The 15,862-nt window shown below is 44.2% G+C and overlaps 1 protein-coding gene across 1 annotated transcript in view; it reads left to right on the forward strand.

The window, feature by feature from the left end:
* Positions 1–2,965: 2,965 nt before the first annotated feature.
* The window catches only part of Pamr1 (peptidase domain containing associated with muscle regeneration 1), an 88,416-nt gene continuing 75,519 nt past the window's right edge, over positions 2,966–15,862 (forward strand). The window contains exon 1 of the mRNA XM_021155746.2: positions 2,966–3,407. Coding sequence (XP_021011405.1) covers positions 3,335–3,407 — 73 coding nt within the window. The 5' untranslated portion in view covers positions 2,966–3,334. The remainder of the gene's footprint in view (positions 3,408–15,862) is intronic.

Here is a 15,862-nt window from a genome sequence, read left to right on the forward strand (position 1 = left end):
AGGGAGGTCCTCCTGGAGCTGTCTTAGGAGAGAGCACAACTACACCTTGTGCTTATAGAGTACCATAGCAGAGCAATTCATCTGTGGAGAACTGGCTAAGATAGGACAAGGAGTTTCCAGGGGCACAACTGTGAGAAGGCATAAGTATATAAGGGAGCCATGGGGAGACAAGCACCAGGCAGTAGGGTTTGTATATCAACTCCTCCAGGCTCATAAGAGTTATAATAACTAACTTCCTCATGTAGACAGGAAATGGGGACTCCTTTATAAGAGGAGTGTTTTCAAATGGAAGAGGCCACAGAGTTCTCACAATAGCTTCTTCTCATTTGCTTTTACCTCAGTCTTTTTGTTACAGAGGCATGCTTGGGTGATATGTTCTGCTGCCCCTCAGGTTCAACACCCAGAGCCCAACATATCTGGGGTACAGCTGCTGTGAGGAGTAGGATGCTGGGTATTGGTGCAAAGAGGCTTGGGGGATGGAGTCAGTAAAGACAGAGATAGTCCTGACAGCTAGCTCTTAGTGGGCTTGAGAAGCCCTAATATATACAGGCATTTAGAAATGGAGCTACGTCTAACCCATTGCTCCTACCAACAACAGAGCAAACTCTTCCTCTAGTTTCTGCCTTGCATTCTTTCAGATATCCGATTTTATGCCATTTTTCTTCTCTTTAATACCATTCTATTTTGTTTTGTTTTTCAAGACAGGGTTTCTTGGTGCAGTCTTGGACGTCCTAGAACTTGCTCTGTAGATCAGGATGACTTCAACTCAAGAGATCTGCCTGCCTCCTGAGTGCTGAGATCAAAGTTGTGTGCCACCACCAACTGGCTTCAATGCCATTCTTGATGCTTGCTTATACAAATGGAGAAGTTTCTCCTGGTTGGAGAAGTTGACAATGAGGGTGAAAGCTCATACTGAGTTTTCAAAAGGTCACTCTCAGGACAGACAATGATGATGCCTAATATTTATTTACAGCAGCCGTGTGTGCTATCCCTGCAGTATCTTTGCATGAATAATCTCATTCCATCTTTCCAAGAGTTTCTAAAACAGGTTTGATCATTATGCCTACTGTATACTGAAGACAAGCTGAAAGAGTTGAGTAGCTTACTCAATGTCATGTAGCTAGAAAGTGAAGCAAGGACTTGGACACAGGTCATTGAATGCTGAGTTCTCCCAGTCTCTTCAACTGCTCTTACCCATTCCCCTCCATGGATGGAGGGTCTGCCATTCTTACTAGCCCTGGCCTCCAGTGAAAAACCATATCTCACTGAGTGCAGAAAGTAGAAGCCTGTGTCATGGTTCCTGTCTTTCCAAACTTTCCTGAGAGCTGGTGTTCAACCTTCCTCAAATTGTCTATATCATCTTGTCCCTTCCAATTCCATGGTTTTCTCTCTGCTTCAGGCCTTCATGAGTAGTCTAGGGTGATATTCTTCTTGGGATTTTGCTTTTCAAAATCATCAAAGCACCCCAAAAACTAGAGGATAAAATTTAGAAACCCTGTCACACTCACATTATGTTCTTGCTCATTGCCAAACTCCACACAATTCTCTTCAATGGGTTCTCTCTCACTCTTTCTTTCAATTACTTACCATCATTCTATTTGTATATGTGCATCTATCTATCTATCTATCTATCTCTATCTATCTATCTATCTATCTATCTATCTATCTATCACTTATCAGTCCACAAGTATGTATCTGTCATATGTCACTTAACTGTGTGCCATCCATCCATCCATCCATCCATCCATCCATCCATCCATCATCTATCTAAACCATTTAAAGTGCATTTTGCTGGTTAACTTTGCCATACATACTTTGAGCAAAACGAATAAGTACAATTTAGAGAGTAATTCATATATATGCATTGTTTCTCAAGGGCACTGGCCCGGTTCAACCTTCCTTCTAGAAAGTTCTCATTATTCTCCTCCGTGGATGGAGATAATACTTTTCTCACTAGCCCTGAAGAATCATCCATGCCTCATAACTTTGAGTTTTAATCTAACATCAAAAACTCTTATTGGCACATCCCAAAGCCCCAGGTCTAAATTAGACGCAAGTATATTATGCTTTGCCATTCGTAGCTCAGTGATTTCATGCAAGTGACTTAAAATCTGAATCTTTTTGATTCCAGAATTTATAGAAAACGCTACCGATTGTACATCTTGACTATAATGGTTAAACTTACTTTTATGTGAGTATCACCTTTGAAGCTGTACACCATAGTGATTAGGACTACAGTCTGTGGATCTGATAATCGTAGGCTCAAACCTCAGCTGTGCCCCTCACTTGTGTGACCTTAGACTCTCAAGGGCTCCTTTTCCCTGATTGTGGGAAAGAGACACTAGGGTCCTGTCTGTATGCTCTTGGGGAGTATCTTGTGCTGCCCCACCATCATGAACTCAGATCAGGATTTCCCAGTAGCCTGTGTGTGCAGTTGCTCAGAGTAGAAAAGGGGAAAGAAAGCGCTTGGAGGTAGAGCAGTGTTGAGAGGGGAGTGCAGGTGGGTTTAACTCTATCCTCCCATCGCCTGTTGGGGGAGGGCATACTCCTACCTCCTGCATGGAGGTGGGGGGCAATTTTAAGGAGTATCTCCTTCTATGGATTTCAGGAAATAAACTCTGGTCCTAGTGCTTGAACAGTAAACAGCTCTGTCATTCCATTGGGCCCCAGGCCACTATTCCAATCTGTCTCTGTCTGGCTGATTTAGGTGACCACAACCAATACCTGCCCCAGCCCCCGATTCCAGCCTTCCATGCCATCTTTCTCAGCCTCTTCTATAAGCCTCTCATCTCAGGTTCTAGTACCATCCTGCCCTCTCAGCCTCCCCTCTCAGTGCCATGCTAGTCTCCTAGCCCAGCCTCCAATCCTCCTTTCTCCTCTCAGCTTTCTAGCTCAGGTGCGGGATGTTTGAATGAGCATCCTCTCTAGTCTCCTCTGAGAGGTCCCGCAGCCGCAGCCGTTCCTACTTCTGGTCCCAGTCAGTGCTGCCTGCCACACATCTCTACCTTCACTATCAACAAAGGTTGACCACGGGAAGTCCAGCGAGAAGGAGCGGGCTCTGGTATCCCGCTGTCCCCCGTAGGTCGCTGTGCACCGGCCTCCAGGCGTGGTCACGACTCCCCGGGCCTCTCAAGGGTTAAGAGGAGAGCTTTGGGCTGACGTCGCTCTGGCCGAAGGTGGTTCCCCTAGCTGAGGGTGGGAGAGCCCGGCGGGCTGAAACCCGAGCTCTGTTTCAGCTGGAGCTTGGGGAGGTCCCAGCAAGAGCAGAGCCGGCTGCCCTGTTCTCGCCTAGGCATCCCTCCAGTCACTCGGTACCGGCAAAGCAACGGGAACGATGGAGCTAGACAGATGGGCGCAGTTGGGGCTGGCGTTCCTGCAGTTCCTTCTCATCTCATCGTTGCCAAGAGGTACTGTTAGTGACTGGGAGCCCTCTGCGGGGTCTGATGGGGAGCTGGACAGGTTGGGGTTGTTCCAGCGATAATCTGGGGTTTCTGGCTGGGAGCTGGATGCTCCCGTTGTCCACCTTAAAAATAGGATGATATTCCTAATTGTGAGAGAAACTATGTCTAAGCTAAAGAAGAGAGCTCCTGTGCTATCTATCTATCTATCTACCTACCTACCTACCTACCTACCTACCTACCTACCTACCTATCTACCTATCATTTTTTAAAGGACCACATTCCCCTGGGAAGCCCATTCCCTGGGAGTTACTGGCTTTGATTTACAAAGTCAAAGTTTCCTGGGAAAGTAGTCCCGCAGGGTTGAAGAACAGGGATTGGGTGGGCGTTTCTCCAATGAACCCTGCTTGATAAAGCTGTAAGGTGGGAACTCTTCAAAGCAACCCCCCCAGTACAGGAGCTCTGCTCGCTCAGAAAATAGCACACACCCTGGGGAAGCTTAGAGGAAATGGGCAGTCTGTTTCTGGGTGTGCAGCGTTTGTTTTGAAGGAGTCCTGGCTCCTTTGTTTCCCACATGTCACCCACAGTTCACAGGGTATGGGCTCCTACGGGCACAAGAGAGTTTGGGACATGACAGCACTTTAGGCATCCTCTTGACAGATCGTAGAGCCGAAGCCAGGGAATGACAGGTCTCAAAAGAGGATCTTAGTAGGCAGGGAGCAGGGACTTCTGTCTGTGTCTGTCTGTCTGTCTGTCTTAGGTGGCGGCAAGGGTGAGGTGTGAGGTGAATGAAACCGGAAGTGTGAAGAGGATTGAGATGCCCTGCGGACGGTTGGGGTGCAAGGAGGTGAAGCTAGAGGCTACAGGTGTGGAGCGGGAGAGGTGAGGTGAAAGCAGAGAAGGTAACCTCCCAGATGAGCACAGCTGCGATTTGCCAGAGAGGGGTGACTTTGCTTAGGAGAAGGCAATCCCCTCCTGTAGCCTTTCTGTACTGGCTGGCAGTACCCTGTGCTTCTACAAAAGGAGGGGTCTTTGCTCTAGCAAGTGGGTGGCAAGTGCCCAAGAAAGACATGAAAGTAGAGTGTTGTCGAATGCACTGGCCTGCTGCAGAAAGAGAGACCACAGCCTTCAGAGGCGTCTCTTTGTATCAACACAGAGAGTCTAGAAACATGAGACTTCCTTTCCCATGTTTGGTTAATAATTTCCATGTACAGGAGCCTGAGTGTGTTTAGCTAAATCTCCCTTAATGATTTACTGCCCCAATGGTGGGAGTGTTTGGGGCTGGCTATATATCTCAAGGGCACAGAGCTTTGAAAATGGTTAGCTTGTCTCATCCAAATTTAACCTCACTGAGATCTTGTGCAGCCTAGATAACGGATGAAGAAGGAAGGAGGATCCCTTTGAGGAGGGTTTATAAGCCCAAAGTCTAAACACTTGGGATGACTTGAGGACTTTGCATTAAGATTCATCCTCACTTGAATGCAAATCCTCCCTTTGGTTACAAATCTCTAGGGTGTGCTGGGTGGACTACACCCACTCTAGAGGATCCTGCTTCCTCTCAGTTCCAGGGGGCAGTGTTCCAGGCCCTCAGAGTGGCAGGAGCTCTCTCCCCTGCTTAGCTTCTGTGCTGTGGTAAGTGAGACAGTGTCACTCTACACAACTAAGGAAACAGCTCAACTTGCCCAGGGGCTGAAAAACTCATTTATGGTTGACCTAAGAATCTCTTTTACCTTTTGCTATGGAAAAGCTCAGAGGAGGGTGTGAGGTGAGCTGTCAGCCAAGCTGCTGACTGAACCAAATACCAGCTTTATGTGTTTAGCACGATTATCCATTGTGGAACTCAGGGCAGAAAACAGAATGGAGAAGGAAAATATTTCTTCCTGCAGGGAACAAGTCCACTCCCTGAGCCTGTCAAGGAAAGCTGGGAAGGACATTTCCTTTAATTACTTTTCTAAAAAGAGTATCTGGTATGTAAACACCCCGTGGGTTGATCCGGGAAGTTGTTGTTCATGGACATGTGATTCACATTGGAGGAGGAGAATCTAAACATGGGGCCAAGTGATAAACCCAACATAAACAGCATTTGAGGGGAAACCCAACTCCTCTGACTCCACCAGACTGCAGCAGCCCTGCCAGCGGGACTCTGCCTAAGAGGAAAACCTCACTGAAAATATGGGGCTCTAGGGAAATGAAATCTTAACACGGATCAGTTCACAAGTGTTGCTTCCAACAGACGTTAGCTTGTAGGGAATGAACACAAACCAACTAGAGAAGATAATTGGAAGCACAGACATTCAGCGAGCAAGAGCAGCCAGCTGAGACAGGGAATGTGAAGAATAAGCAAGGGAGAAGGTGTGGCCAGAAAAAAAAATTAGAGGTTCCTTATAATGGATCTGTTAACACATTCCAATGAGAGCTATGAAAGTTGGTCTTTTGGCCAGGGTGGAGTGGTGTGAGGAGCATGAAGAGGGAGTTCCCCTAATATCGACTCTGAGGATGCCTGGTATCTCAACAGGAAAATAGCTTCATGGTGGATGCGCTTCAGACACAGAACCTGGAGCCCCCTGAGCTGAATCTGAGCTGAAAGCCTCCTGCTTGAGGACTAGCTCTCAGATGGTACCATGAGGCACCATGCCAGCTTCCAAAAGAGGGCCACAGCCAGTAGTCCTACCAGCTATAACACCTGTGAACCACAGTGATAAGCATGATGCAATAACCCTAAAGGTGCAGTAGTGGCACACATACATTGGTGGAAACCAAACGCTCTCTAATTAGACTTAAGATCTGTAGCCGGGCGTGGTGGCGCACGCCTTTGATCCCAGCACTCGGGAGGCAGAGGCAGGTGGATTTCTGAGTTCGAGGCCAGCCTGGTCTACAAAGTGAGTTCCAGGACAGCCAGGGCTATCAGAGAAACCCTGTCTCAAAAAAAACCAAAAAAAAAAACCAAAAAACAAAAGATCCGCTCAAAAAGAGGGAAAACATTGTCTGATTCCGTTTGTCATGGTTACTTTTCTATTGGTGTGATGAAATACAACAAGCAAGGGAGCTAACAGAAGAAACTGTTTAGTTGGATTTACAATTCCAGAGGGTTAGAGATAATGACGCCCAGAGCAAGGGCGTGGAGGATAGTGGCTGGAGCAGCAGCTGAGAGCTCACATCTTGAACCAGGAGCAGCAGGCAGATAGAGAAAAATGGAAATGGTGCTAATCTTTTGTAAACTCAGAGCCCTCCCGTAGTGACACACCTCCTCCAACAAGGCCACACCTCTTTTCTTTCTGAAACAGTTCTACCAAGTGGGGACCAAATATTCAAATGTATGAGCCTTTGGGAGCCATTGTTATTCAAACCATCACAATGAGGTACAGTAAAATTCATTAACGGGGAAATTAAGATGTCTGTGGCCAGAGCTTACAGGAAGTAATTGGAAGTTAGTGTTTTATGAATACGGAGTTATGGTTTGATATGATGACAAGATTTTGACATCAACCATGACCATGTGACATCAACAATGTAAATATAGATGACAATGAGTTATGAGTGTATGTGGGAGAGAGATAAAAAGAGAGATAGAGATAGAGAAAGCAGTTTAATGAGTCATAAAAATAATAGTAATATGCTTTTTCTATAATTAAAGAAAATACTTGGACATGGCCAGTGGCTTGTGCCTATAATCCTACCACTTTGAAGGAGGCCTGCAAGTTTGAGGCTAGCCTAGGCTACATCATGAGACCCCCTTTTCTATAAATAAATAAATAAATAAATAAATAAATATTGGTTGGCTAACAGGAATTTTTAAAGCATCTGCTCTGTATATGCATAACCCTTAGCTATGTTTTAACCCATGTCAGGCATGTGGGACTGTATTACCAGACAGAAGTAAGAACTGGCAAGGTTGAATGAGCTCAGATTCCAGGATTCTCAGAAATCTGAGAGCAGTAGGAGTGGGCCTCTCCCTATTTGTCTGTGTACCTGTTCTGGAACATGTAACCAAGCCAGCCCACTGAGGACCATGGGCACTGAGTCACATAGCATAACACCTGGAGTTCTCCATGCTAGGGAAGAATCTAGATAGTGCTAAGCCTTCAGCCAATGAGCTTCCCTTCCTGGAAATTCCTTCCTGCAAATGCTATTTAATCCCTGGTTCACCCTGAATAAAGTGTATGAATTCACATCCACCATCAAATAAACCAGGATAATCTCAGAGAACTGTTACATTAAGGATAGTGGCTGGGAAGGCCTTCAACTAAGTGCCTAAGACTCTCCAGGAAGGCTTTCTCCCCTCTAGCTCATCTGAGACACTCAGCCCTCACTCTCAAGCAGACTGGATTCCATTTGTCCTGGGCTCCGCCTGTGCGGACACCATGTGAGGGGAAAGGTAGACCTTGGAGCCCTGGTTCCAGACCTCCCTCTCCCAGCTATACACCAGTGGCACCTAGGTCCCAGAGAGGAGACCTGGAACCACTGTAGACTGTGTTTCAGACTTTGCCCTGCTTCCAGCCAGCAGCATGCTGGAGGTGCAGCCATCCCCATTCCCCCCCGCAAACAGGCAGGATGAATTACGACAAACCCACACGTTTTCTAGAACCCCATCTTGCTTCTCTGTGTGATCTCCTTACACTTTGGTATAGAATTTATCTCTCATGAATACTCCTTGTGCATGAGCTTGTAGTGGAAACTGAGAGCGAGGTTAGGTCATAAGCTGTGGATGAAGTAATTTGGAGCATAGAATCTCAGAAGTGGAAGTGTTACAGAGCATGTAAAGCCCGTGTAAATACTCAGAAGTCTTGGGGAGGCTTTTTAGTCCCTGGCATAGATTATGAGTTTGATTCAATCTTGCCTTCATCTGCGATACACTGGAGAGACAGAATTGGCAGAGACCATGGTATCTAAGGGACTTATGACTGGCCTTAAGTTAGAAAACTATTTCCATCTGCCCCATTAGGGGACAGAAGAGTCCTGATACAAAAGAAAGATTATCTACCTGAATCCCCCTAGGCCAGCTCTAGACTGCATCTGACTAGACGTGTGTACATGTTGGGAAAGCGCCATCTCTGTGTTAAGTGAGGGAGGTTGTGATCTCTTCCTCAGCATGGGGAAGACACTGTAAGCCTCACTCCATGGATATTTTATAGTTACAAGCACCCAGCCTCCTCTTCTTCTCTTATGTTTTCAATGGAAGTGAAATATTACATATTCCAGGTCCCAAATTCCAAAATAAAGAACTCAGAGGCAAGCTGGAGCACCAGAAGCTACCAGATCGGTGATGGAAAGCCCACCAGACTCCAAGCTTGGTCCCAGTTGAAGGAATTCTGTTTGTCAGTCAGCATTAGATCTGAGCCAAAGCTACAAGTTTATAACAGAGAAAAAGAAGTATTTTTTTTTAAGTATGACAAGCTAAGTCTTATATCTGTAAACAGCAGCTCTCAAGAAAGTAGAGAATAGGAGCCTGAAATAGCTGTTTCCTGAGAGGCTCTGCCAGTGCCTGACAAATACAGAAGTGGATGCTCACAGCCATACATTGGATGAAGCACAGAGTCCCCAATTAAGGAGCTAGAGAAAGTACCCAAGGAGCTGAAGGGATTTGAAGCCCCCTAGGAAGAACAACAATATGAACTAACCAGTACCCCCAGAGCTCCCTGGGACTAAACCACCAATCAAAGAAAACACATGGTGGAACTTGTGGCTCTAGCTGCATATGTAGCAGAGGATGGCCTAGTCAGTCATCAATGGGAGGAGAGGCCCTTGGTCCTGTGAAGGTTCTATGCCCCAGTATAGGGGATTGCCAGGGCCAGGGAGTGGGAGTGGGTGTGTTGGGGAGAAGTGGGAAGGAGGGGGCTAGGGGATTTTCAGAGGGGAAACTAGGAAAGGGGATAACATTTGAAATGTAAATAAAGAAAATATCAAAAAAAAAAAAAAAAAAAAAGAAAAGAAAAGAAGAAAGGTAGAAATTAAAGCTGATCAAGACCCTATTCCACTCCTTCCCTTTTTCCAGGTGGCAATGACTTGTGAGATAGACTTAGTTCCTGTAGGTTGCCCCCATCTTTTGTATTTCATCAACAATGAAGAATTTGAAGAACTTAGGGTTCCACATCAAATTCTTCACTGTTGGTGAAAAACAAAAGTTGGGGGCGACTCTGAAGGGGCTTCTATCATATTGTACTGCACATGAGGGATTCAATTCTAAGTTTGTTTACCTAAACAACTGACCAAGTTTATGATGAGTGTGTGCTTTCTATATTTTTTTCTCAGTCCTTGCATCAAACATAAGAAGAAATTGGAAAGTTCACATGTGGAGGAACTTAGGCAAAGTTGTCATCTTTGCCCAGGTTGACTGTTGAATATCTGTCTTGAATATAGACAGTCTATCTGCGGAAGGTGTGTACTGTAGTAGTTCACAACATTACCACCTAAGCAGTAGGTCCAACTGGACTAAATGATGAAGACCCTGATGCCTGAATATCCCTTTGAGGCTACAAAGTCTCAGCCTGTTCCAAATGAGGTCATCTGTTCACCTCTGTGGGAGGAAAACAGAGAAATCTGCTTCAGTGGAGACACGTGGATCCTGAGAGGAGCCATTCTGTAGAGCACACAGCTGCTAAACAGACTGAAAACCCAGCCAGTTTCAGGGAGTGCTGTACAGTGTTGTAGATCCCACTCTGATTGGACATGGGACATGGCTTTGTCCCACGGTCATTCTTTATAATCTGAATCATGTGTGTGTTTGCAGGGCAAGAGAATTGAGCATAAAACAGATTTCATGTGTGGCCCCGGCACTGTTTTCCTGTTTACTTACGGGTTTATTCTGTCAGGATCATCAGTTGAACACTTGTAAGCCATGGGATAGGTGAAGCAGGTCTGTGAGCTTCTTTTCTTTTCTTATTTTGGCATAACATAATTGATGGATATTGCAAGAGATCCTTTTCCATTAATACGAGGATATCCTTACCCAAGTCATTTTAACCTGGAGAAAACTCAGTGCCTGTCAGACACCGTCAACCTGGGGTTGTGCCACATAGAGTGAAGACACTTATTTCTATCACCCTTCAGCCTTGGGAGCTGAATACCTGCTTTGATGAGGTCATCTCCTCACCTCTGTGGGAGGCGGATGTGGAGAAAACAAAGAAATCAGCTTTAACCCTACAGGCTTGCTGTTCTCATTGCTGCCCTCAGAGGTTCTGGCTGTCTCAGAGGGCTGGGTTAGTGGTTTGGCAGCAAGTGTCTACATAAGTAGACGTCTGGTCAGCTGGTTTTGTGATTGGAAAACCATGGCTACCGCTGTTGCCAAAATGGAGTGAGGAACATATTCAGCCAACTACAGCTCACAGGGAGATTCAGTGATTGCCTTCATATCCCAAATGTTGGTTTGGGGAAAAAAAACAACCCAGATCCTTAAATGCAAAACCCCTGAGTGGAGGAAACATCTCAGGCCAATCTACTTCAATTGATCCAACTGTTTGAGGACTCTGAGAAACTAAAATACTGGCTTTTTCAAGCCCACTCTCCCTTCTCATTACTTCAAAAGATTTCACTAAAGGTGCCTAGTGACCACACCCTCCCCCTTGACCACAAGATACCTCTTCCAGAGTTAAAAATAAAACCATGGAATGTCTTAGGTGTCCTAGAACTTGGCACCTGAGCTTAGATTATGGCTGGGAGCTTCGTTCTCATATTTCCAACATATCCTTGTCTTACCTGAGTTTAAGGGAAGATGTAGCTGTCAGCAAAGTATCTGTGTTCAGGTCTTCTTGGCCTGGCTTTCTGCCACTAGGGTGTGTACTGTTCTTTTCCAAATGGTGCCTAGAATCTCTTCTGGGAAAGCTTGGCTCCCTTGACTCATGTGTCAGAGCATATTACTAAGTGTCACAAGCCTTATAGAAATGGGACACAAACTTCAATAGATAAAAATATTCAGATTGGTGACTGTGATGAATCACCAGACTCCACAATAAAGATGGAATTATAGCAAGAGAAGAGTCTAGCATTTGTCTTTGTCACAAATAGCCTTCACTTGAGGAATTACTCCTGCCTCTTATGTTCATATTCATGTATCCGTTCAGCAATATTTAGCAAGAACCCATCAGGCACCAAGAATGTTTCTAAGTGCTGGGATACCATGATAAGTAAGACAAAGTCCTTTTCTTTAAGACATTTGTAATGTGTTGAAAGAATTTCAGGTTCACCCTAGTAATTCTCTCACAAAGTGAGATTCACAAATTGCAAGACCAAGTTGATGTTTAATAACAAAAGAGAGACTCCAAGAGGCTATGATAAAATAAGTAAGGACATATAGAGATGAATTACATACAAAGTATGTTATAGATTTGCAGAGTTCAGCAACAAAGGAAGCCATCATTAGTATAGCACAAAGTTGTTTGGCCACAGAGCCTTCTTTGACATAATATCTCATAGTCCTGGGTAGAGTTAGTGTTCCATAGAGGTATAGTTGTAAAAACTTTAGTCTCTCACTCAAAAGGAATAGACCATTGAAGACTATCTCACCACTACAGAAGAAAGAGCAAAGGGGGCATTTTAAAGTCCAAACAAATATGGGCTTCTTTATGTACTTTTTTAAAAAAAGTACGGGCATAAGCTGATGTTGTTGCTACTAGTACTTGCCAAGATGTTGGAAGATTGCTACAAAAGATGATGCATCCATGGTACTGTAAGAAAACCTGGCTAGCATTGAGCCGCATGCTATTCAAGTTGCTTTAAGCAACGTGATTGGCCTGGGACTGTTGGGCACTCTGGGGTGTGAATCTGATAAATGAATACTCACACTGATGTGATAGTTCTGAGGACTGAGAAACCTTGTGACTTGCCTTCTTAACTAGATGCAGCTCCTCTTTAGGAACAACAGGAAAAAATTAAGCAACTTTTGAATTTTGGAGAGTCCAAACTGGGTCCAAGGTCTACACTGGCCACCACTACAAGATCCAACCCTCTTCTTTTCGTCCCCAGTCTCAAGTCATTTCCTCATCACTTCTGGATAAGTTGACACTCAATGACAGATTTGTACAGCCCAGAAGTAGTGTGGCTGTTTGCACTTGGGACATATTCCATGGAGAGAGCACGTGCATCTCAGTTGTTCACTGAGCCTTTGTTTGTTATTTCTGCGACCTTCTTTTCTCCCTTTACAAATATTGTTCTTGTTGTCATGCAACGTGTTTTCTGTCTTGGCCCTCACATTGCCTGCCTCCTCTCTCTGCCCAGACTTGTTTCAGATGCAATGACAACAGTGGCCGTGGGTGAGGAACAAAAGCAGCTGTTCTCATAAAAGGCATCTTGTCTGAGCAGACTCGGGAACACATGATCTTCTCAATAAGGATTCAGCTCCCACTCACCATGTATATGAGGTTCATCTTTAATGTAGATGTATTGGTATAAGTATATCATATTTATTTATACGTGTACACAGAAGAATACAAGTATAGATTTGAATGCTTATATATTCATGGATAGGTGATATATATATATATATATATATATATATATAGTGCTATGATGTAAAACACAAGCTAGAATCAAATCTCAGATCTGTCATCTAGTTCCCTCTTGGGTGACTGTGGTGGTTTGAATGTGCTTGTCCCAGGGAGTGGCATTATTAAGAGGTGTGGCCTTGTTGGAGTAGGTGTGTCATTGTGGGCACGGGCTTTAAGACCCTGATCCCAGCTTCCTGGAAGCCAGTCCTCTACTGTTTGCATTCAAAACAAGATGTTGAACTCTTAGCTCCTGCTCCATGCCCGCCTGGGCATTGTCATGCTCCTGCCTTGATGATAATGGACTGAACCTCTGAACCTGTAAGCCAGTCCCAATTAAATGTTGTTACAAAAGGTGCCATGGTAATGGTATCTGTTCACAGCAGTAATACCCTAACTAAGACAGTGACCATATTCCCTTCTAATCTTCTAAGGATAATGATGGCCACAGTCTGAGCTGGTTAAAAATCTTAAATAAAACAAATTAAAGTAGTTGGCACATTTCGTGGTAGATAGGAAATATTCAGGAGATTAAAGTTCTCCTCCAACTCCTTGCTTTTAAAAATAATCACATATGACATACATACTGACCCTTCTCACTCCCCACCTCCCCAACATCTCATCTTCCTCTCCACAAGTCTCCCTCTCATGCTCATGTAAATGCGTTTTATTTTGTGACCCGTGATTAACCAGGGCCATCTCTGTGACCACAGATTTGAATTATCCACCAGAGCCTGGTAAATTTAGCAGAGGGTAAACAGCTAAAGACAGCGATTTTCCCTCTCTCAGAATCTCTTGACAGCCAATAGACTTATGAGGCCATCCTTAATTGATTGTTGGCAGTACTGGTTTTGTGAGAACTCAATGTGTGTAACCAGACCTGTGCTTGTTAATGACAGTGACAATTGTACTGAGTCTAGAGAATGGTAGTTTCATGGTCCTTTGTCCTATTCAGTCTCATTTACCTCAGGAGTATGAATTTCATGATGGAGAATAGACAAGCAGAAATCACAGGTTTCCTCATCTATAGAGTATGGAACTTATATAGAGTATGATAAAGTGAGCACGGCTCACTTTCAGTCCTTAGTCCCATTCTATTCATCTGTGCCCCTGTCAGAAAAGAAAATTTCCCAAAGACTCAACATATCTTACAAAACTGTTCTCTTCCTTTGGTTTTGTCATCCATGCATTCCACAGCCTAAATGTTTTTCATACTCAGTGCCTTAAGGTCTTTTTGAAATGAGGCCGATGGCAGGATTTTTGTAGGGGCTCAGGAGACAGTGTTTAGCAGAAGTGATTCTAGGACAGTTATGTTGCAGTGCTAACACTGAGGTTCCTTTATAGTCTGAAAGGAGATGCTGCCGATGATTCTCCACTGCAGAGTAGCCAGACAACCGCAGTGAAAGGTTCCCTTCATCTTGTTCTACTTTGCAGAGCAGAGGGAAATTACTATAGCAAGAGTGAGACTGCCTAAGTTGTCATGAACCCAGGGGTAAGGACTGATGGGACACACCATTGCAATTTCAAACCATCTCAGTTTCTTGTCACCCTGCATGTTACATTTATTACTAGCCAGCTTTCTATAGTACAAGGAGCATCTGGCTTCCACTGTCAGTGATGAAATTTGGCTATGAATCTGCACCCCTAACTCTGTGAGCTCTTGGTAATGACATGATGACAAGGTATGTTCAACCTTTTGATATTGCAACACATTGTTATGATATACAAACTTCACCTCAAAAACTAGTTCAGTATAGTTACTAAAAAAATACCAAAACATAATGCTTCAGTACATTTATGTTTTTGTGTTGGGCTCATTCATAGCTGTCTTTGGGTGGACTTTGGGTTGGACATATCTGATTGAAGACCAAGATAACCTGGGTCTAGAGAAACCCAAATTGAATGTTAAAGGCACACTTTAAATTTCCTCCTCTTTAACAAGGCCATTTGGATTCTACAGCTGATATAAATCTTAGTGTATTTTATTGCCAAGTGTATTTGAGTGCATTATTCAATTGGTTTTAAGATTTCTTTTTATTACTTTTAATTATGTGTAGCTGTATGTCTGAGTATGGGCGTGTGCACTTGAGTAGAAATGCCCATAGAGGTCCCAAGTCTCAGATTCCCTGGAGCTGGAGTTATAGATGTTTGTAAATGGGTGCTGGAAATTGTCCTCTACAGGAACAGACAGTGCTCTTAACAACAAAGCCATCTCTCTAGCCTTCAACATTTCCCCCCTGTAACCAATGTCAATAAAAAGGAAGAAAATCTGTTCAACTTATATTCTCAAATTCAAAATATCCCAGAAGTGTGCTATCAAGGTCTTCTGATCACAGTTGTTGGGGATGAAGGCAACTGAGGGTTTTCTCCAAGATTGTAGGTTTTGAGTTCTCCTTGGCTATGGACAAGGAATTTCCATTTCTAAAGAGAGGCAGCAGGATGTGATGTATGCCCTATTAAAAGCTACATGAATGAGAGGCACTATGGTTTGTATGTGTGCCCCAGTTTTATATGTAGAGAAGTTAACCCCCAAGTTCATATGTTAAATAGGGATGGGACCTTTGGAAGGTGATGGGGTCTATTAATGGATGGATTAGCCTTTGGGTTTTGGAGACAGTGACTTTGTTATATATAAGGGAGTTTCCTCTAGCTTGCTTGCACTGTCTCAGTCTCCTCTACCATGTTATATAGAAAGGAGACCCTTATCAGAAGCTGGGAAATTCCCAGTCATATGGTCTTAGACTTCCCAGTGTCCAGAAACATGAGCTAAATAAAGCTATAGTCTATAAATTATCCAGTGTTGCGTGTTTTATTATAGGAACAAAAAAAAATCAGACTTAGACAGGAAGTGTTAGAAGAGAGAGAAGACCTAAAGGCAGGTGGGAAGAACCAAGAGTGGCACAGAGAAACTTGAAGAAGTTGCTTGCAATGCTGTGTATGTGTGGACTTGTGGAAGACCTGTTCCCCACACTCTTCCTTCTCTGTGAT

The sequence above is a fragment of the Mus caroli genome, chromosome 2 (assembly GCF_900094665.2).
Source record: "Mus caroli chromosome 2, CAROLI_EIJ_v1.1, whole genome shotgun sequence".
Lineage (NCBI taxonomy): Eukaryota > Metazoa > Chordata > Mammalia > Rodentia > Muridae > Mus > Mus caroli.